This window comes from Callionymus lyra, chromosome 6, assembly GCF_982586985.1.
Source record: "Callionymus lyra chromosome 6, fCalLyr1.hap1.1, whole genome shotgun sequence".
NCBI lineage: Eukaryota > Metazoa > Chordata > Actinopteri > Syngnathiformes > Callionymidae > Callionymus > Callionymus lyra.
The window spans coordinates 28357491-28381151 of NC_141823.1; the positions used below are offsets into that span (position 1 = coordinate 28357491).

Sequence of the window (23661 nt, forward strand, 5' to 3'; positions counted from 1 at the left end):
GTTAATGTTTGAGCAGCTGTTAGTGGCTGCTGGGCATCGCATTGTAGGAGGCGAGTGCACATCAAGAGCACATTCAGCAATCATGCAAGTTGGGGTGTACTCATGCTGATGTGGTAAAAGTTTAACAACAGAAAAACACTAATGCCTCTCGTCTCAAATATGCTACACGCTAGGATTTCCGTTATGCTTGGACCTTAACGTCTTGTAAAGGAAGCAGTGAATCATTGAGAGTGATAAAACGCATTTTATTTTTGCAATGAACTTACATATGCATATGAAGATGACAAAAATGCATTTATCATATCATTTTGTTAAGTATAAACTTTGTAAAAAAGTTGTTAAATTACATTTTAATCCTACAATGCAACCTATTAATACTATCGTAGAAGCTCTGCCTAAAGTATTGAAATGCAATTATCTTCATCTGGTTATGAAAATGAGTGGTTATCAGTATATGTGACAGAGTAGTTTGCCTCTTTTCTGTGGCCCCTGAGAGCTTGAAAAGCATATGGATGTGTTGAAATCTCTCGTGATTAATGTTGATGTGAAATGGCAGCCTTCAGCCAGTGTGACAAGCAGATATTCTCAATGAAAATGTATGATTCAACTCGCACAATACATTGAAGCCTCTTGTGTGATTGTCCATTGTTGAAAAAAGTCTAAGTGGTGGGTCAGTATATCGTTTCATCTTTATCTTTGGTAGAGTTATGAAGTGGGAAATTAGTAGAGAATTGCTAAAAATAGTACTTAAAGAGTTATACTTGACCAAAATACAATTTAAACCAATCACTGGAGAAAACTGGGAAAAAAAATCTGTTATATTGCTGCATTAAAACCAGTTTTATTAAATAACATTATTCCCTGAGTAACGGATTTGTAGACTTTTAAACTCCATCTTTAAAAAGTTCATCATAACGCTTCCTTGTTTCAATAATGTTTCAGTAATTAACAGGGTTTGTCTTCACTGAACTCATCTGGTAATAATCAATGAACAGAATAACTCAGATGAAAACAAGATGACATTTCAGTAGCAAAACTCAAACCCTTCAGAATTACCCAGCAGAGTGTGCAAGACACTATATTGTCTTTTTTTCCCTCCTCTGCCAACTCAAAGCAATCTTTCTATCTGACAGAAACCCCCAAGATAATTTAAAGCTAACCAAGCAGAACTGTACCAAATTGTCTGAATGTTTCTCAAACGTTTTCACAGTAACTGAGGAAACTACTTGGTGCTGAGCATTACAGTGGGAGTGCTGTGTAGTACAACTTACAGTTCAGATCTCAATCTTTGGTATGAAAAACATCATATGGATTGAATTCAGGTGTGCATTTTATTTTTACACATGTATAAAAGGTCAGGTTTTGATTAGTGTTGAAGTGCTCAATAGCAACACAGTCTTTGAAATTATATATTTTTTTCTTTTCTTACTTTAACTGATCATGTCTTTAGTGTACATTTAATTATCCAGCACACAGATGTGGAGCATCTGTCTGCTCTGACACCCAACAGAAACTTCTGACCTCACCTGTCCTCCCCCCCGAAGGCGTCCATGTAGAGGATTCACCCAGCACAATAAGAAAAGAACACTCTGTGCCGGTACAACTTGACACCATACCAGATGCCAAATCACTTCATCATGGTGCCTTCAGTGTCTTCTGCCAACATGACAAAAGTTTAATTTGAACGTCTGCTTTGAGCGTCAAACTGAACTGGAGCAACTGGCAAGATGTTGTTTCTATCTGTGGTTTCCAGCTTGGTTAGTCTCCACCAGAGCCGACCAAGCTTTGGAATCGTTTCAGAAATAATGAGGCTATGATGTCAATTGAAGATGGATATTAAGTCACAAATGATTCTTAATTGTACTGTGACATTTTTGGATATGTGGAATTGTTGTACTTAAAGGTGGTTACAATTCAATTAATAAGATACATTTGTGTCGCAGTTTATATATCATACATTACATTTAAAGAGTCAGATGAACGTGCATTTATGTGCATTTATAAAACTGGGTGTTCCGGTTTTTCCTGTGATCATATAAGCCTGTTCTCATGCCCTAAACATCACAATCTCTTTTTGAAACATGAGTGAGTCAAGTACAGAGAACAAGGGACAACCAAAACTATCATCTCTTCTGTGCAGCGGTCAAATCACTGCTGACAGTTGAAATAGTCACCTGCTATACCGAAATATTTCCGCTCAAAGGTTAGCTTCGGGCGGACGGCTACAGTGGAATCGATTAAGTGAAACTGCTGTTGTTGAGACTGAGGCACAGGGAGCACGTTCGTAGAAGAACTGTCAGATAAATGCTTGTTACATTTCAAACATTTTTCCTTCAATATTGTTGCTGAAATGTTGACGTCTTCTCGAGCTAATGGTTGTTATTTTAAACTAACGGTATAGCCATTTTGTTGAAGCAAACTTTAGACTTCCCAAAAATGTATGCAGTGAAACGATCGCTACAGAGTAGAGACGATAAAGTTCATAATTAAAAAAAATATTGTTATCTTTTAGTTAAGAGACAAAATTACATGTTGACAGAAGCAATTAGAACACTCAGATTGCCACACAACTGTCTGCAATTCACTACAAGACATAATATACACGTTTTTCACATCGGAAATAAATGAAACAGCTCCCGGTAGTACATTTACCTCAAAACATTTTTTATTTATAATTTACTTATTTATTGTTCAAACTCAATGAAAGTAAATTTATTGTGGAAATAAGATAATTTCATACTAAATATTTACACTTAGTTTCCAAAACCTGTCACAGACCCTTTAAGATCACCTGGGCAAATGTCGACCATCAGTAACATCCATCAATATAATGTTTTTAGATTTGGATACTTAAGTAATGATTAGTTTATGTATAGCGGGAAAAAAAATACAGATCTTCTGCAAACCAAAGTCAGAATGCAGATGCTTCATCATCCTCTGGTCTCAAACAACTTTAAATGGCAGAAATTATATATGCCTTCCTGAGATATGATGACAAATTGCAGTTCAGAAATTGATCAGTTTTATCGCAAAATGGGCTGTAAATCACCGTATCTCACTATTATGTAAAATGACAGTCTTTGTCTGATTTCTATTAGTCAAAAGAGCACGTACATCAGAGAAGTAATTGGGTGTCATGTTATCTCTGAAAAATGAGAGGCTCACAGAATGATTAAAGATTTCTTACCGTATTCATGCATATTCACATTTGTCAATTGTCACCAAATTTATTATACTGGAGGTTTATTTTTCCAAGGTGATCTTAAATTGTATAAGCAGCATCCTTTAATATACTGAATTCAACACCTTACCAATGCAGAAATTCGGTAGACAGGAATACGTCATTGAAATAATTGTAGACCTAAAAGGTGAAAATGCATTTTTAAGCTATAATAAATCTAGTCTCTATGTTATATGTATATGGTATTAGTGATCCATTCATCTACTCACACTAATCTGTTGCCAGGTCATGAGGATCACAGTCTTGTCAAGGGATTCTTATTAATAAATACAGCTTTCAAATATGAAATGTAATACATTATATTTCCATTGGGGGTAATTATACACACATTTCATCTACGATGGTACATTAAATAGCTATAAACATTAAAAGCAAAGTATGAAAGAGCCGCGCAGGAGTTTGCGTTATGTTGTTGTTTTCCCCCGACTGCTTGGAATTGATTGTTCACTAGTGAGACGCTACATAAAAATCCCAGGCTGCAAAAGAATCCAGACCAAATAACCAACCCGTGTTTCATTGATTTTTAAGATTCAATTCGCAGTTACAGCTCCAGGCACAAGACAGTCCGATTAAAAAGGCGGGCGCAAGAAGTTTTAGGAGTTCCAGCCTTAACCACCGACTGGATAAAACAAGTTTAGACTTGGAGTATCATAGGTTTCATCCAGGGCAAAAAATGATTTATTGGTTATTTTATATTGTTGTTGTTGTCTATTGATGATGATACAACAACATTTCTGTAAAGCTTATATTGGAAAAATGATTATTGAAGGATGCATATAGAGATGATTGGTCTTACCAACATTGACTATTCATTGTTCATTCATTGTTTCTTTAACCAATATCATTACAGTACATATATATTTATATTTATTGTCTAAATAGCTCAATATATATATATTAAATGATGAAACTTATTGCGCAACAGCAAATGAATGCATATGTGAAATAAAAATATATATATCAAAGAGTAAATAACAAAAGTATGAAAAGATTTAATATTTGAAACGTATTTACTTGATTTAAATATGGCATTATGGCAAAATGTAATATACTAAATATGATTAAAACGTCATCAAAATGCTACGTAAAAAGAACTGAATTATAGTTTAAAAAAATAAAGTGTTTTCCATTTCTGTAAATTGCTGTGAGGTAAACAGTTGAAGCTATTAATGATCCGTCTAAGGAGAGTAAAACATCATCGAGTCGAAGCGGTTGTTGTTTGCTGCCGCAGAACCATCAGCAGTTTCATTTGATTCCCAACATGAATGACTTTCATGGTGGGATGAGCCCCCTCAGGAGATGAAAACAACAGCAACAAAGAGCAAAAATAAATTGCAACTCATTTTATGTAAACATAAATATAATCATTAGAAATAAGTGTGCAGAGGAGCTTCCTGCCCCCCGTAGGTTTTTGTATACTTTGATACCCATGATCCTTTGCAACAGAGCGTCGCCCATCCCTGTGCAAGACCCAAAGAGGCGCATAAATCCGACCGGTATGTATTAAAGCAATGACGGGTCATCAGCTGCAGTAATTATGATGATGAACGGGAAACCAGCGGGTTTTGATGGCAAATAGGAAGAGGAGTGGAAGTATAAGTGGGGTGCAAACGCAGCACAGCGGTGCGACTTAATGACATCAATATCCTGTGTTTTATATTAATCTTTTTTTTTTCTTCACAGAAGCTGCGGTGAAACATTACAAGCAATCTTTTTTTTCTAGCAGAAACACTTCCAATTAAACTTCGGGAAATACAAGCAGGTAAAGGAATTGCGTTGCGACCCCCCACGGAGGACAAACACACACACACACACCCGCACATGATTTGTGGAGGCAAAATGGATGAGGATAAATCACAAGAGCTCGGCCAACATGGCTGCATACTAATCAGCGATACACTCATGGGAAAACTCTGGCCCGTCACTAATGGCTGGATTTGTATGTGTGTGGCGCATATGCCTGTTTTGGAGTCACCTTCTCCTCCCCCCCGTTCGGCGATGTAGAGTGTATTCTTGCTTGTATTTAATTGCCGAACACCGAGGCAAAGAGTTCACATGAATTGCTCAGGAGGGAAATTGAATCTGGAAACATTTCACCCCCATCGTGACTCGTTGGTGAGCGCTAGTGTTGCAAGGAGACTGTAATGGGGAGCTGTTAACATTCAGCCGGTGTAATGGTAGATAAGAGGAGTTAATTTAATCTCCTGCATAATACATAAACAAGAACAAAAAAGACAACTGTGGTTTACCTTTTTGATGGCCTCGACCAAGCGTCACAAAGCCGGAGGAGATGAAGTTGTGGAGGTCGGCGCCGCCGCTGCTCCTCACGCTTTCTTTCCCGTAATGAAGACCTGGTGACAAACAAAGACGTAACAGCACCGTCAGCTTTTTCGATTCAAATTACCCAAGAGAAATATTCATCCTCAACTCTTTATTTCACAACCAAGACCTTGAGAGAACCCTCCTTAATCAATTCCATAGTTGGGGATCATGTTTATTTTACCGTTGAATGCAATTTATTTTTCAAACATTTGTAAGATTACTATTTTATTTTATATAGATCATGACAATAATACACTTAAATCCTGTGTAGAATGAATTCATTTTTCTATAAATAAGTGGCGGGTTGGTGAGGTCTCATTTGTTTGATGCTGTTTCATGATGCAGTGTCTTCATTTTAAAAGGCCACTAGATGTAACTTTATGACATCTAATGGTCTTAAAGTAAAACACTGCATCATGATACAGCATCAAACATATGATGATGTATCAAGAGGACTCCTCAACCCATCACTACGATAAACAAGTACCTATCATTGTGTGTCAACATTTAATCTAAAATTAGTTTATTGTCATATAGGAAACTTGCCCTTAAATCCAGTGAAAAAACATTAACACAAATATATATTTAATATATTTAATATATTTACCTTTACTCCTTAATATTATGTTTTAGTTGTGATCTGTTAATACTCATGCTTTAGTGATTTGACCATTGACTCAGAGGATTTTGACCTCAATCCAGAGGTTTCATATTTGAATGTCTGTTGTATTTGCCTGCACATTACAGGCCTCCTGGTATCGTAAAGACCAGAAATGTCATAAAGACTGTGTTTCAATGTCCCGCTGCAGTACCTTCCCCCCTTTAAAAGCACTGGATTGGAAATTAGGTGTCGTGGGGATGACCCAGTAAACTCAGTCAAGGCTAAACTACTGTCCCACAGAGAGTGGTGACAATCCTCGCTGTGATTACTCTTTTGCTAATTGGACATGCATGAAGCAGCTCAAATGGAAGATGGCCTGTAAGATCCTTATCACACCCTTAAACATGCCGATTAACCCTTTTACACGGATGTTAGCCGATGTGTGAGGGTGACTTCTAATATTACGAGGTGAAAGATAAGATGTATCTTCAGGGAGTTTTCAGGATGAGAGAAAAATGATTCCAATAAATTGTTTTAAAAATGTTATGAAACAAGTGAGTAAGTCTAGTATGTCTGTTTAGAAATGATTTAAAAAGAAAAGACAAAGATATAAATCACAAAGAATGATGTTAAAAAACCCAAACCAAGAAGAGAGAAAGAGAGATAAAAGAATTTCTGAAAATGATCCTTGTCTAGTATGTACTGAATAACTTCATTATTATTAAGAAATTAGACATATAAGCAGTAATTTGGAAAGGAAAATGGGAATGTATCTTTTTTTAATATAATATATATGGTGTAAATTACACAATAATTGGACTATTTTTTATTTCCCTAGACCTGATCAAGTTACCCTCCCCAAAAATGTTAACAGTCATGTCCAGCGGTTTAGAATTATTTAAGACTTAATGATCAGGTCGACACACAAACACATATATATTCACATTCTCATGTGCTGTGCAGTTATGAGAGTATTACACGGTATTGCAAAAATGGTCTTTTTATTTAGAAAACTCCAGTTGGGTCTCATTGTGATTCTGCTACGTTCTTTCCTCCCATTGCTGCTAAACCATTATTCATCACTTTTTATTTGAGTTTGGTTAACTTCTCTGTATTCACTACGCATTTCTTACTTTCGAACACAAAGTTATCTTTTCAGTTTCTATAATAGGTTGGACTTTTTGAACATTGGATATCTGTAGCCTTGGCCTAACTCTGATTCTATCGAATCAATAAAGTAAAAGTTCCTGCTGTGGATTAAGACTATTCCTAAATGAAGTTAACCCAACGCAAGATTTTGAATGAGTCTATGTTAACTGTTGACCTTGAATTCTTACCAAACCATTAGCTGTAGGCAAAATAGGAATTGAAAGGGGTATTAGTGCATATGTGGACTCCATCTGCAACCTGGCCAGAGTAACTCCTGCCTCTCGCCCTTGGTATCTGGGGTTTCATTTAAATGTAGATACCAGAAAAAACGTCATACCGGTGTTTGTTCAAATCCTTCTCATTGATTTTTCCTTCACATGATTTAAAGATCGCTGCTCTTATACGGATGACTTTTTTTTTTGCAGCATCCTCTTCCTCTGGTGTCTGTTACTTTGGAATCAGAGTAAATAGTGAAAATAAATAAAAACCAAAGCCGCTCTGCTCTTCAGCAAAGAAAAAAAGCAATATGTTTCAACCGCCCACATAGCAATGAACTTTGAACTCAATCACAAATCTCCCCACGCTGCTTTCGTGGCTACATCTACGATCTCATATCTACTGGGGTTATTTGCTGTTCTGCTATGCCTTGTATTCCATGTGTCATTCAAACACTGTTGTCGAACATTGTCACCTGTGTTGCCTGCTGCTCCATGACTCACTCCGATACCCCTTGAATCTGAATGACCGCACTAATCCTGATGCTTCCGTGGAAGCCTATTAAGCCAAGACGGTATAGAGAAACTGCCGCAGGGAACGGCTACGCATCATGAATTCTGTATCCATTATAGAAAAGAGGAAAAGTGTGTTTTACCTGAACAAATTCTCATTGATTGAGCTCGCTTTCATATGATGATTCTGTTTTAATTACTGCTCCTCGCTACATGCTACATGTGGACAACCACACACAGTGGAAATAACGCGGATAATTATGTAATTTGATCACGCACGCGGCCGGCTGGAAAGCTCCGCGGCTGTCATTGAGGAGGTGACCCAGCAAGGTCCATTAAAGCTTGAGTACAGGCACTTTACAACACTATCACCATGCAGATCTGCTGGAGTGGACACGAAGCTGCAGCACTGTGTCTTCATTTCTTAATCTCGCCAAGATTTCTCCCCAAGATAGAGGATCCTTGGAAGAAATGAGGACGCTTCTAAATGTCATTCTCGTGAAGCCAAAGCTGAACGTGTCACACATGTTTCATCTACCAAAGGCCCGGACGCGTGATCAGAAGCAAAGAGCAGAGCTAGGTATGAAGGACGCACATGCTGAGGTGGAGCGAGCTCCGGCGATACATCTAAACACGTCCGGAATAAAAATGCTGTTCACTGACACATGTGGGTGATGAAGTGGTAGTTGAGATGTGATATCACTTTAACTAATAATTGAGGGGAGGCAGTGATGTGTTTGTGGGTGGCGGCGAGTTGAAAAGTTCACCATATTTGAATGTGAAAGAGCATAATTATGATTATTGAGAATATTCATCTCTACTCAGGTTATGTTGTTTGTTTGTTAGACTGATGAGTATTGCACCCGAACCAGGACGTCAAAGAAAAAGAAAAGGCAGTTTTAAAATGCAGCTTTATTATGTAGTTTTCCTTAAACAAAGGTAAGCAATCAAGTAATAGCAACTTAATGTGTCTTAAATCTATAAATCAAAAAAAATGATTCAATTTTTCAAACTGCACTTCTTACATCTATCAAACTACACAATTTCCGATTAGCTTTTCAACCCAGCTTTAATTCAACTACATTGCTATTTGACTTCAGATTATCATCCACCTATAAATCAATGGACTGTATTCATGATAATGTTGTACACTTAAATTGTGTGTGCATGTTACAGTGAAGGATAGGCTCACATCGGTGATTTTTAAAATAAAGCTTTATATATTAATAAGTAAGTAATAAGGGGGGTGTTTATAAATAGTGCCATTATAATTACACATTTACTGCATCCATCAACTCGCTCTATCTTGCATCCACACCAAAATCATTTGACATTTCACCCTCTTCCTCGCCCTTCACACAATTCAATCCTCGTTTAACCGTTTAACCTTCCAACTAATCACCCCTTGATGAGCTCTGCTGTCATGCTCTGGCCAAACAGTTTTTCCATCCGCCTGGCTCCATGTGCACCTCTTCATCCCTCCACCTCTCCATTCCTTTCGTAAACTCAAAAAATCCACTTATTTTCATCTCCGTCACAGGAAGATCATGGATGGGTAAAATATTCCGATTGAATTGATTTTCTGTTGTTTGTTTATATTTTAATAACTCAGAGCTACACTCCTGTGCAAAGGAAAGTAAAAATGTGATGGGCTATCAAATATCTGAAGGTCACGTCAAATAGCTGGAAATGTTAAGCTATCATCAAAACCTCTAATTGCCCCTGGCGGTCGACCTTTAAGCTCAGGATGCTGGACATCTCAAACAAAAAGGAACTGACCGCTCAAATCCTTTCCATAATAACCAAAAGCTTGAACACACACATACACATAAACTTGCGGAGACGTTTGTGACCTCCACTGGAGCATCTAACACAGTTGTTCCTCGTCCTCTGCAGCCCCATAACTCATAATCCAATTTCCCTATTGTGTTTTCTTGCAGAGCTGCGGCATTGTTGTAATTGTTTTTTTTGTATTTTCCCGTGGTATTTCGGTCGACTGGGCAAAACAGATCCTCACTCTCTGTGCTATTTTTCATCATACTGCATATTATAAAAGTGTCGAGGAACCGGCAATGCAAAAGCATAAAGGAGCATCTTTGCCGGTGGTTTGCGCTCAACAAATAACATTCATCTGCAGCTGTGAGCCAGACCGAATTACAAAGTGAAACTGTTATTATTTACCTTACCCAAGGCAAACTCATGAACAGGTACTTGGTCCTACTTTCCAATGTGCGCTCCATGTTATGGCCGCGGGGTGCAATGTGTTTACAGCCCGCTTGAAAAGAGCATTGGAGCTGCACAAGGATGCGGAGGGCGAATGAAAAATAGCAGCACTTGGTATCATATTATGCCATCTGGTCTGTTTTTCGCTCCAGGCCTGTTGTGTGTTGTTTTTTTTCCATTTCAAAAAATACAGAGAGCTCTAAAATAAAAGGGATGTTTTGCTTTGCATCATTAAATCTGATTCTACAGTTCATATAGTAGATTTATATAGGGAAGATGTTGACCTCATTTTCAAGCACAGATGACCAAAATGAGTTTAGGTATAAGGTTAAAAGCATAAGGTTAAAGATGGAAAGAAGGAAGTAGAAACTTGTGGAGGTATATTGCTGGATGAGCCGGGGACTAAAATGCTGATGGATGGCGATCTTGGATGGGCGTCCACGATCGCCCTCAGCTTTGTTCTCACTCTCTACGCTGTCATGACCTCCAAACAGACCAGCTGCGCCCCAAACTCCTCTCGCCATTTTTATTCAGTTTACAGCATCTCCAGCAAATGTTAATAAGTCTGCTTCCAAAGAGGAATCTATTGGGTTTTGTTTGTAGTGTGCCTTCAGTTCTCTGGCTCAATTCTGTTCAGTTGATCCCAAGTACTTACGACTGCTTCATGTTTAAGGTCTTCTCCTTTATAGAGACTGTGAGGAAAGCTGTTTGTGAACTTGATGTCCATCCCCAAATAATGTTGTCCTTTAAATCCCTGCTACAATTTTCAACATCAGGTTTTCTTCACACTATCGGCCTCTGATATCTCTAATAATACTAAGTGTGTGTATCTGTTGCCCTCCAAGTGTTGAATGCGATGTGCAATTTTTTTTATGTTTCTGCACTTACAGTACATTTACTACTAGCAATATCTCTACTTTATAATCACAGCATTTTATTATCTTGGTTTAAATCTTTCTGCTTCCTCAACTCGGATGTGCTCATGGAAAGCGAATCTCAGGTCGAAACTCTGGGATGAATCTTTTTTGTTTAACGCCGATAATTCAGTCGGATTCACATTGATTTTTTATGACGTAATGGGCTCATCTTGATTTATAAGCATTTATGTTGCATCTGTGCATTACCGATGAGTGCAAGCTAATAAAATTTGGGGTTCTTCCAGCTGACATCAAAGGGACTCTATAAAATAAATGTGGTATTCTCTCATTCATTGTGAGCTATGCTAGAGAGATGAACCCTTAATCACCAGTATCACCAAAAAGAATCAACAATTTTCTAAAAAATAAGTGTTATTCAAGGGCAACACCCTTAAAACGTGACCTCTTTTTTTTCAATATATTCTTTATTATTTGGGTTTTATTTGATTTCTTTCACTTACTTTTCACTCCTTTCCCATTTCCCCGAGAGATACCTGATGGAACAAGGCCAGACCTCATCAGCAATCAAGAGACCTACTTGAACCTCCTGAGGTGTCAGATCGAATAGTTTCCTCTACTGGTAAAAATGTTGTTCTCAAGCCTCTCTTTGGATTTCCCTTTTTTTTGGTATTTTTTTAGTTTGTCTCTTATTCATTTGCGGGTGTTTTGATCATTTTGTTTACTTTTCATTTTTCCATTTTTTTTCATTTTCATTATTTACTGGTTCAATAGACACTTTGATTTGGGTGTTAAGGGATATTGGACTCTGATATTTCAGATTGTATTGATTGGACTTTATTAAAGGGTCATCTACCATCTATATTCTACCCTTTGCTGGTCACTCATCTGCGCTGGATCTCCTCATCTCCCCCATTAGATCCTGACATTCCTTAGGTTTACCTCCAAGAGTTTGTCTCAAAATGTCTTCAAAAACATGTACTATGCTTATATTTGAAAATTGTCATAATTTACAATCAAACTGCTTGTAAATAAATGAGAAGTAATGATCCCTTTAGTAACAAAGCCTTGTGAACAAATATTTTTTAATAAATTGTTGGATTCCTGAATTAAACCATTGAGCACTAATGTAATTTAAATGCAGTAAAACGTATAAAAAGCGAATGGGATGTGATTTGATACATTTTATACAACATTATCCATAATGGAGTATGAAAAAACACACAAAAGTCTTGCATCCCTTTTGATATTTCTCTTCTGAAAACGGATGTGCTCATCCCCATGATGGTATTTCTGGCCCCAAACCATGTGGCATATCTACTATGAAACCCTGGGAGAAAAATGTAAAACGACTTTCCTTCTCAGTGGAAAAAGGAATCTGAAGTAAAGTGTGAACTAAAGTGCAAAATGGCTGTCTCTAAGATGTCCCACTCTCTGCCAAATTCCCATTTTCAGAGCACATGTATAAGCATCTGCAATAAGAGCAATTGGATGGGGGCAGTGACACTTCTAACAATTCACACGCCTGCATTAGTTACGCTTTCACTGCTGTCACTGCCTTTTATGTCCAAACTTAGCAGGACTGCGGCGTTCCCTGGTCTGTGTCTGTGTGCTGGCGACTATGTGTGTGTGTGTGTGTTGGCAGGCTGGACTGAAAAGAGCAATACTTGCATCTAGGCTAAATAGTGTCAGGAGAGTGTATTGACAAATAGAAAGATAAAGTAATGGACAACCTTTAATGTGTATAAATAAATGCAAGGTCGTCCGCTCACAATGAGCCGCAAAACATCCGTCCGCGAAAATAACTCTTCACTGACATTTAGGTAATGGAAGGATTTTGAATAATGTTGTGTCATATTTGATATTGATTGATGTCAAGACTATTTACCTCATAAAGGCCTGAATGGATGGTCGTTACAGAATGAGCCCTCTTAACAAGTGGGGCTGCAAACACAGAAAGTAGTCCGTTCTTGAAAGGGACTGTCCTCTTGGTCTTTAATTTGGTTATCTCAGGCAGAGCTGAGGAGGTAAACAATTGTGGAATTTGAATATTATCTCACTGAGAAACTGCTCAACAACAAGATGAGATGATCACAATCAAGAAAGCCATATGTGAAATATTGATCCTTATAGGATATTTTGTTTGGACCCTTTTAGGACTTTTTGGGGGTCGGATTAAAGATAATAGCTATTGAAAGAAAATCATAAAAAGGGGCAAGGATATGCTGGTTCATTATTGCAAGGATACAAACAATTAATTTATGGATTTTCACTCAAAAGCCATTTACTGCTGCTGTAAGTTGTGACTGGAACTACATCTATTGCAATTGAAATATATGAGAACCTTAAGGTCTGCTCAAAAATGATGTCTAACTGGGGCAAGTGTTTTATTTGCCAGGAAACTTGCATGTAGATGACCTTTGGAACCGTTTTTATTTGAATTTACTTGATATTGCCAAACTTAAATGGAATTGTCTTTTCATTCATGATAAAATCAGCCACATTTGCTTAGGCTTTAATTCTAATGTATCCAGTTTTCATACTGGATTAGTACCGGGACAGCAAAAAATAAAAATGTGAATTATATTTATAAAGTTCTTTATACTATTAAGGCCTGAAAGTTGTTTCCTTTGGAAAAAAATAAATTATTTATTTTAAGTAACATAAGCATGGCACTCTGGATACTATAAGACGCTCGTTTGTTTCAAGCTTATCAAAAAACAAACCTATAAACTAGTGAAAATGAGTCAAACACAAACTGTATGATGTGTCTTACTGTTTTTATCTAAAGGTTGGTCTGTGAATTTAATACCAGTTGGCAGAAATGGTTGGGGACTCATGCTGTAAAGGATCTAGTTTATTAAACCACATCTATGTGATGATATTTTTAAAAGTATCTATATTATCCAGAATATTTTGGATCAAATGTTATATTTTTCAAGGTCCTACCAGTAGTCTATTTGCACTGTTCATGTCATTCAATTCAATGTTTCACTTTATTCATCATTCCAGCTTCTTTGGGTGAGTGGTGAGCATTCCCTTGATGCCAGCCCTTCATAAGGCAAACTTAATGGATGCAGTTTACGGTAGCAAACTATCTGACTGCATGAGGAATGTAGGAGGAGATTAGAGTGACCCATGAAAAGCCAATGCAAGAATGGGAGACACATACTGACTACAAACAGAAAGGACACGTTTGCTTTAAATTCTTGAAAAGCTTGATTCAAACCTAAGTTCAAAGTTAAATTAAAATCTAGTTGTCCATTAAAAAAAAGAAACTATTTCTAAAAATACGTGCAAATATCATACTTATTCTTAACGTGTGTCATTGTACCTAAATATATATATATTTACTACTGAATAATAGTAATGCATGAGATTCTGTTTATCAACACCATCTTTCTGTCAACCTCGTAAAAGCCTGAGGAGTATTATTACTTAGCTAATGTGCTGTGGTCTGTGGATTTACATAAAGATAACCAAAATTCCTGGAAGCAGTTGATTGAGGCCGGGGAAAGAGGGCAAAGCATCCTCGTTCATCTAAAACAGGGCAATTATGAAACAGTCTTTGCTATGGGCGAATCACAAATAGTCATGATTGTGGCTCCACAAATGTTTGTTGCTGGAATTCATCAACCAGATGATGACTTGTACTTGTGACCTGCTCAAGTCATGTTTGTGATATTATATTTTTGTAAATGTGCTAATGTTCATGAACATAAAAGAAAGAACACAGTGTCTTTTTTCAGAGCATAATGTCTTTTAATTCATTCAGTCACAGTCTTTTTATTCTTTTAACAAAATACATTTAATAAAGTCTATCTTGTATAATCTAAAAACAAGAATTGTTTGTAAAACCGAGATATAAACAACCATGTTGGAAGAAACTTTACTCAAATAACTGTTTTTCTTTATACTTAATTTATTAGAGACTGTATAAGATAATTTCCCAGACATTTTTACTGTATTGTATGTATCAGGGTATGCTAAGTGCAATTGTTTATTTTTCTTTTATGGTTTTTATTTGTATTTTCTTCATCCCTTTAACTTTGTCATCCCCTTGTCATTGCTCTGGCACAGAAACTACTTTGAAACTACCTTGTTAAAGCATGTAAAAAGTCACATTTAAAAAATGGGTTAAAATAAGAAAGATTACATTCTTATACTAGACATCCAGTTCAAAATGTTGCACATGAGCTGTAGTACATGTCAACATCTGATCCAGCCTTACACCCCAGCTCGGGCTCTTAGGTCTGTGCACCAGAATCTACAGATGGTCCCTGAACACGTTTCCGGACCAGAGGAGAGAAATCCTGCCAGGCTGTTGCTCCTAAGCTTTGGAAAGATATTCCTCTCTCTTTGCGCTTGATGGCTCTACTGACTCACTGAAACATCTTAAGACATTTTTTTTGTGCTTAATTTTCTTGGGCCTGTTCTGTTTGTCTTGGCCTTTTAAAGTATATATATTAACTGTGTATTGATTTTTATTGTTTAAGAGCTTTGTGAGCCTGGTCTGAAAAAGTCGCTTTACAAGTAATAATTACTTACTTACTAATAATTAGCTATTCGCTAGCTCAACGCATCATCGTCATCTCAGATGTTACTAGTCCTTCTGTTTATAATGTGGCTAGCAATGCCTTAATATAAATAAAATAAACAATATTGTATCCATGAGAGCTGCCACTAAAATTGTATTTATTTTAGTTCCACTGAGCAGCTACAGCAGCTTACGGTTGTTTGTCTCAGTAGCTCGTAGGGTTTTTTGCAGCAGCACTGTATTCAATAACTGAAATTGTTCCCATTGGCATAACTTCACAATGCTGATGTTTACTCAAACTGTTTACATGATTTAGAGTTGTATAGGTTAAAGTGTTCGTGTTTGATTTTGATTTTTCTTTTTTTTTAATTCAGTTTAAAGTCTTTCCTCTTTTTACCAGCTTCATACTCAGTTCATGAAATCCAGTGGCTTCTTTGAATTTAAAGGACATCTTGATAACGGTTAACAGAACTCTGGGGTCTCGTACAAGGAAATGGGCTATTGGCTAGAATTAACATTCAGAGCCGCAAGAGCAACGAGCATTGACTCTTCCACATCATTATGACAAGCAGAGCAGTGCCAGGGGTATAAGCTTCGATAACTCAGAGGATTTCTGTTTCTAATTTGACTATCAAGGGTTTATTTTCCAGATGGTTGCTGAAGACCCCACCAGGGCTGACATATACTTGACTATGCAACACAATACTGTTTGTGTTCTTGTTTATACTTATCAGAAGACATGTTAGAATAACATCGTTTATTATGATATACAAAGCATTTGATTTGATATCCTGTGTATCTTGTACTGTAGGTTTGATCATGCAATAACTGTGATATGGAACGAGATACAGAAGAAAGAGGCATCAGATAAGTGGACATAAGGCCTCAAGATACAGATATGATGCAACACGACAGATACTATTTGTTAGCGGTTGTTTCTGTTAGTACAATATATAAAGACACGAGATATAGTTGATTTAAATCTTCTAGCTAAACTCATACATCATTACGTGGCTCAGAAAGATGGCATCTAAAGATAACGATCCGTTTGTGAGGTTAATAAATTTCATCTGTCTCACTGACTCCCCAGTTTCTTCGGTTTTTCATCTGTGTCTTTGCTCCGAGTCCTGAAAAAAAATGATCCACCAGTCACTCTGTCTGCTCCCACCTATTATTCCTCCCTTTCTTTATTGCTCATTTCTGCCTCCTGTCTGCAGCGGTCACTGTGTGTGCGGTCTCAGCTACTGAAATCACTGGGATCTGCTACCTGTAATTATTTCCTGTGGTAAAACTCTCAAGCCGCATATATCTAATGCTTGCTGGATGTTAACAGGAGCGAGCACGCTGCGGAAAGGTCGAGCGCAGTGGGTGGTGTTTGAAGGTGGAATGCAGATTTCAGTTTTCACAGAAAAAAAAACACATTGTGAGTAATTGATGATTCAAGATGATCGCAATGTACTTTTAATTTGATCAAGATTGTGTTATTGTGTATTATTTAGCTGAGACAACATTGATGATTCGTCCACTCTTTTGCTACAAGTCATGACATAGCATTGCGATCCTGCTCTCTTACTTACATTTCAACAAACAAGCGGTTGTTTATGTTGATCAAATATTTTCTTATTACTCATATATTCACCAGATCTAGACATTCAGGTGACCTTTAAATGTGACTTTCATTCAATATGGATGATATTTTCTTCCTAAAGCAGTGTCTTCTTTGATGTTTTATGAGCTGTGTGATGCGAATTAATAATATATATTTCATTCTCATTTATATTCCGAACGTTTATTTCAGTCAGGTATGTGTATGGCATGTCAAGAAAGATCTCTATAGAACAGTAGAGTGCAAAGTTACAAACGTTACCTTTTTTCATATTCACTGAAAACATTTTGAAGTCTAATAAATACTGACAGAAATCAAGAAAGTGGAGGACAATATTCCTCAAACATCAACTCTATAGTCATATTTAGGGACGTGTAATAAGTAAAAGAGATAAATAGTTGGTCTCATAAGGGCAACATGAATACAGTCAAAGGGCCACATTTGGGCCGCACATGTTATTAATGATTCCGCAGTTTAACATACCATGCTAACATGTTTATATAAATTCTGTTTTGTTGTCCAACTATTACTCTGTAATGCTAAGTTATCCAATCAATAAAATGCCAACTTTGGTTAAGGTGACATTTTTGTGATTTTCAATAGTTTTTCCTTGTTTTTTTCATATGATTATTATTTTCATGTTTAACTATTGCAACTTGAAACATTGCAACGTGTAATGGGCACTATTTCATTAATACCCATATGCTTCTTTTAACAAAAAATATTTTGTACAAGATTGTTGTAAGTTCTCCTAAATCAGACATTTTTAGTTAAAAAAAACATTTTTTTAGATAAAAAGGACTGATTGGACTGTTTTTTCTCCATCCACATGAGTACCTATAACTGTGTATCGATGGGTAGTACACAACTGTACATTGTCATGAATCGCAAGACATTTTGTCACAAAGTCCACTCTTGAAAAACTAAGGTAAAAAACTACGACGAGTGAGCGAGGGCGCTCGACATCTCGTTTCTAATAATGGGAAGAATGAGGAGCTTAGTGGAAAACCCGGTAAAGGTTGGAGAGATAATATTTGTAGTAAGCGATTCCCTGATATGTTTGTTGCCTCTAAAAGATACACAGCTTATCAAAATGATTACACTGAGCAGATAAACTCACTCAGCATCAATAATTGATCGCTGGTCACCATCCAGAGAAAACCACTTATTTATAAGAATACATGCTTATTGAATAATAGTTGGGGTTGTTGGGTTGATTGTTCTGTTTGTGTGACTTTTGTATTGACTCTTAAATGTTTAAGTATTATCACACACGTGTTTGTATATGGTTGAAATGTGTAAGCTTGATAACACAAAAGTCAATTTAAGGTGTACCATCAAAACATGATGAACTAAGTTTCCTGCTCTTTTGCTGAAAAGGTCTTTGAGAAGTGAGCTGTATCAAAATGTTGGAGGTTTGACCAATTACTTCCTCGTGATTCACTCCAAGTCGAATTCTTGCATGTGGGAATTGATTAAATTAATAGATTAGAGCGGCTGAAAATACACTTTGTGCGTCAGCATCATTAAAAACCTGTGAGTCAGTCCAAGGAAATTCATATTCAAACCTGAGTGTAACCGAATTTCTCAGCGCTATGTAAGACAGTCTTTATTCGGTTAAAGTTGAATTACCTTACATGAGCACCCCTGAGTGTATTCTACATTGTTTGAGTTCAACTCCAGCTGAGAAATGAAAGCCGGAGAAAAAAATGTCATTTTTTAGGATAGCTTCAATACAAGAGATTTATCTTATTTTATTTAAGCATAGTTAACCAAATACAGCAGTATTGTTCATTTATTTCCAATGCATTAAACTAAAATCTAACTATGCTAGATATGTAATTACCATGATGTAGGCATTGCTACTCTCAAAATTCTATGTATACTAAAGAGGAATATCTTGTATTGAACACAATGTTCTTTTTTCATCTATCAGTCTGGACCATGATGACATCATTTAGAAGCAATTCCTATATATTTCCCAACAAATCCTGGATAAACTCTTTCAAAAAAAATAAAGTATTCTTACCGTGATTGGATTTAGAGCTGTGGACGGGAGTGTAGTGGTTCTTGGACGAGGTTCTGACCGGCGTGTTGTCTTTGGGCGAACCATTCATGGCTGCAAAATTCTCACAGTCGTACTGAGATATTGGGATGGGCCCCTGCTGCCGTAAGATGTCAGCCAGGGCCCTGCAAGTCAAAGAAAGCCAAAAAGAAAACAAAAAAACATTTTCACACTGGCAGATGAAGCATGTCCGATCTGAAGTGACAACAAGTCTGTTCTCCACTTGTCCAGTAGCTGCTAATTGTTAAGACAGTGTGAAGCTATTCCGTCTGATTCACTGCTCTTCTGCTCCTCGTATTTTTTGGGGGCGGCATGAAAAAAACGTTCACTTGCAGGATGAACCACATTAGTAGTGTGAGTATCTCTACTAATTAGGTTGATTTGAATGTTTTTCAGACCGCACCAGGTGCATATGGAAGCCTTCCCCTCTCGAGGGAAAAGAGAGGGAGAAGCATTCATGATGAAAGAAAGTTCAAAATCCTTCTTTTTTTTCTGTATTTCGAAGAAGAGATCTTGTTCCTTTTGCAACGCGAGCAGCTTTTGTTCGGCAAATGTATCGGCAGAACACTCTTTTGCCTTTGAATGAATATTTTAACTCGTCTTGTCTGGCTCTTCCTTATTGAAAGTGCATTGGTGCGTGCATGTCACACGACCTTGATACATCCCAACATTAACACCATCCATTATTCACCGTCTTAAGATTGCTCAAGTGTTGAATAATGCATTTGTAAACTATTCAATCATGAGGAAATAATGTGTGTCAGCGTTTGTTCATCCTGCCGGACACTCGGGGGCAATAACACTGATGTGGAGGAGCAGCGAGGAAGATGAAATATGCCGAATCCCTGCAACAGCCATGAGCTGATGTTTGATGATCTAGTTGAGGTGTGGGATCTGACAAGCTTGTCTGCCCACTCTATGAATTCATCTACGAAGATTGTAACTTCTGAAGCTTTTGTCGGATGAACACTTGGTGATTAATTCAGGTTCAATTTGGATTGGCTTGCTAATGAAATTTGACCTCGGAGCTGCTCACCAGTGGTTTATTAAGTCGCACAGCCTTTTTTTTTTATTTTAATTAAAGTGTCTTACAAAGAATGAAGTCCTGATGGATATTGGATGTTACAACCTTGTGTTCTAATTTTGATCCTTTTGTATGGTCGTATAAATGGTATATTTGCTATTCAAATATTTTTGGCTTTTGTTAATTATGTATTACCAAGCAGGATACTACAAATGATAGCTAACAAAGAATTCCACAGATGTCGTATGTGTTCAGTTGACTAATGATTTCATTGTGTTACTGACCAGATATCTGTCAAGAATGAAGGTCTTGAGCTGAAAATGTCCTTCATCTAATGTACAATGAAGGTCACTTCATGAGATTGAATCTGTATTTGTATATACATGATATCTCGATAAAACTATAATTTCAAAGACAATTCACTTGTTAATTTTGGTTGTTTTATTCTACGACACATCTTAGAAGGAGTCCATGTAAGTGGTGCCTTCGGTTTTGATGTCAATCATGGTCTGATTATCTACTAATGCATAAATTCCAGTTTTATTTGGCCTAAATATTAAGAAATGCTCTTAAATGCTACTTAACTGTGGATTAATACAATCATGTAGAACTATAATTTAGCTTTTTTTCTGTTCATTTTTCTGACTATGTCACTGTGACTAACTGGCTCGTGACGTCAAACGATCTTGATTTCAGCACACGTAGAAAGCGTAGGTCAAGGTTGATGGAACACAGAACACTTTTCTGTGTAACTGCTGCAAATGTGTTAACTTCAGAAGTCATTGAAAAAAATGCGTGTTACCAAATATATTTTCGGAGACAGAGCTTGTTTTAATTAAAACTTTTGTTCGGATCGTTTGAATGAAGGGGTTAAAGTACGTTTTTTTTTCGTTTTTTTCCCCCTGACAATTATTGAGCAAAAACCTTGAGACTTTTCGGATTTTATTAATAACTATCCTGAACACAGACGTACTTTTTTTTTTTTAAATAGATCATGGAAAGCATTTAAGTGAATGTTTTTTTCACAGTTTGGGCGAAAAACGCGTCGTTTTAATGCTCAAAGTAGAGATTATGTGCACTGAAACGTCATTTAAGTCTCGTTTTGAAGTGAAAACTCTACGTGATCTCACCTGTGTATATTCATCTCCTGCGGAGGTTCCGTGGCTTTATCGTACGCAACTTTGACGGACACTCCCACCACGATGATAAAGGCTATGATCCCACAGGTGATATAGACTGCGGTGTTGGTCTGGTCCATGTACGACTCGAACGGCTCGCCCGTCGGTACCGGGGACGGCGTCGCCGTCTGCACCCACCCCGGAGTCTGGTAGTTCTTGCAGGCTTTCTGGTCCAGTTTGTCCTTCTTGTACTCGCAGCAGAACCGCAGGTAGCAGGTCCCGCAGCAGTACCGGTGGTCGGTGTTGTTGCACTCGAACATCTTGTCATACTGGCCGCTGACGTCGTAGTAACCCAGACAGGTGTCGTGGTTGCTGACGGGTGACGGAGCGGGCGTCTTCTGCGGGACCACCGTGGGCACCGGGGTGGTCCTGGCGGGCTTCTTGGTCGGCTGTTTGGGCTTCTTCGGGGCGGCGGCGAGCACGCAGAGAGGGTCCAGATAAACTAGCAGCAACAGCAGGTTTGCGATCCACATGGTCGTTTGTCGATCTACTTGCTCTGAGATTGCGCTTCAACTCTGGTACCGAACGGAAGTTTGTGTGGCCAGAGACATGTCTGCAGCTGCTGGTGGACTACAGCCGGGGGGAGCGTGTGGAGGGTCCGCTGTGGTGGAGCAGCATCTTCACGGATGCAGGCGCGAGGAGGAGACCCCGGGCTGAGGGCGCGCTGGACACCGTCGCTGTCCGTGGTCCTGAACCCAAAATCACGTCTGAGCTGGAGATGCAAATAAACCACAACTAAATACCACTTCAGGGTACATAGTGCACCACATCACTGCAAAATAGAGTTAACAACATGAGACATTTTCAGAGGTAATAAAGTACAGCAAACACAACTCGCAACACCTCCTCCCTGATGCTCTCTCAGACTGAAGTTGACTGCAGTCTGCTTTCCTTAATATATTGGAGGGGTGTGGAAGTCAAGCCTACCTCTATGAGGATTCCCGCAGGGAAGTCTTTCTCAGTCTGACTCAGTGAAAGTGAGGGGACGATCAGAGCTCTGGACCAGAGCCCCCTCCACTCTATCTTTCTCTCTCTCTCCCTCTCTCTCTTCTCGCTTGCTCTTCTTACATCACTCCTCTGCTGGCGTCAGAACTCGGTCAAGAATTGGCAGACTCCCTTGCTTGTCCTCCTCCTTGGACTAAGGCATATTGTTTGAATGAGATTTCAAGAAATATTACCTTTATTTAGTAAAATATAAGAACAATATTTTAAAGTCGACCTTAAGGAGCTTATATTTTTTTTTAAAACACGTTTTCTTTCTCAGGATAAAGGCATAACTAGCTTCAGTTAGATATGTTATTAAAGATGAAAACCTAAAATGTGAGTTTCTGGTGCTGAAAATCCAATGTTTTAACACCGTTCTGTTGGAATAATCAAAACAGAGGCTCCCGCACTAGAGACAAAAAAAAGCTCCTTTTTCATTATAGGAACCAAAAGTTTGACATATTTCGTGATTTGTAATTGTCATTTACTCATGGAAGTGGATTCCGATTGAGCCGCAGAAGAAAGCATTGGTTTGATGGATGTGTGTTTTTCCTCTTTTTTTTTTATCTGCCGGAGTGATTTTCTGTCGGCTACAGCGCTTTCCGATCAAACCCACTGAGAGTGTCACATACAAAAGGGTCGAGAGCTTAATCATAGGCTTTTGCGGGATGGGAAATATTTCACATTATTTCCGGACGTTTTCTGCCCAGTGATTGTAAGGATGGCTGCTGAGAAAGCAAAAGTGGTGATGAAAGAGTAAGGACACATTCGACCACAGGTGTTGTTGTTGTTGCAGCTGTGGACATGGAAATATTGAACAGCATCAATGTGCAAGAAGGACATTCACAGCAAACACTGTTAGAGTCAGGTGTGAAATTAAACCACAGGGGTTCGATGGGATGTTACACTTGAACATTACGAGTTGGAACGGGAAAAAGGCAGCAGCTGCAGGTGAAAACACACAGAAAAATCACTTGATGCTATTAAAACGATCCCTAACTTTCTAAATTCCACATTCAAACTTCGAGGCATTATTATATTTTTGGGAAAAGATTTTTGGTGAATGCATTTTGATTCCTTTACCCACTCACTGCTTATCTACCTGCCTGAAGTCTATTCTTCTCTGCT

The 23661-nt window shown here is 37.8% G+C and overlaps 1 protein-coding gene across 2 annotated transcripts in view; it reads right to left on the reverse strand.

Annotated features, from left to right (window-relative positions):
• shisa6b (shisa family member 6b) overlaps positions 1 to 22536 on the reverse strand; it is a 68555-nt gene extending 46019 nt beyond the window's left edge. The window contains exons 1-4 of one of the 2 annotated variants that reach the window (XM_087794594.1): positions 22477 to 22536; positions 21502 to 22261; positions 19312 to 19472; positions 5491 to 5592 (exon numbers count right to left, since the gene is read on the reverse strand). In XM_087794594.1, coding sequence (XP_087650720.1) covers positions 5491 to 5592; positions 19312 to 19472; positions 21502 to 22022 — 784 coding nt within the window. In that variant the 5' untranslated portion in view covers positions 22023 to 22261; positions 22477 to 22536. Of the gene's footprint in view, positions 1 to 5490; positions 5593 to 19311; positions 19473 to 21501; positions 22320 to 22476 lie in introns of those variants that run through there. The other variant, XM_087794595.1, reaches the window with a different exon arrangement.
• Between the last annotated feature and the right edge of the window lie 1125 nt (positions 22537 to 23661).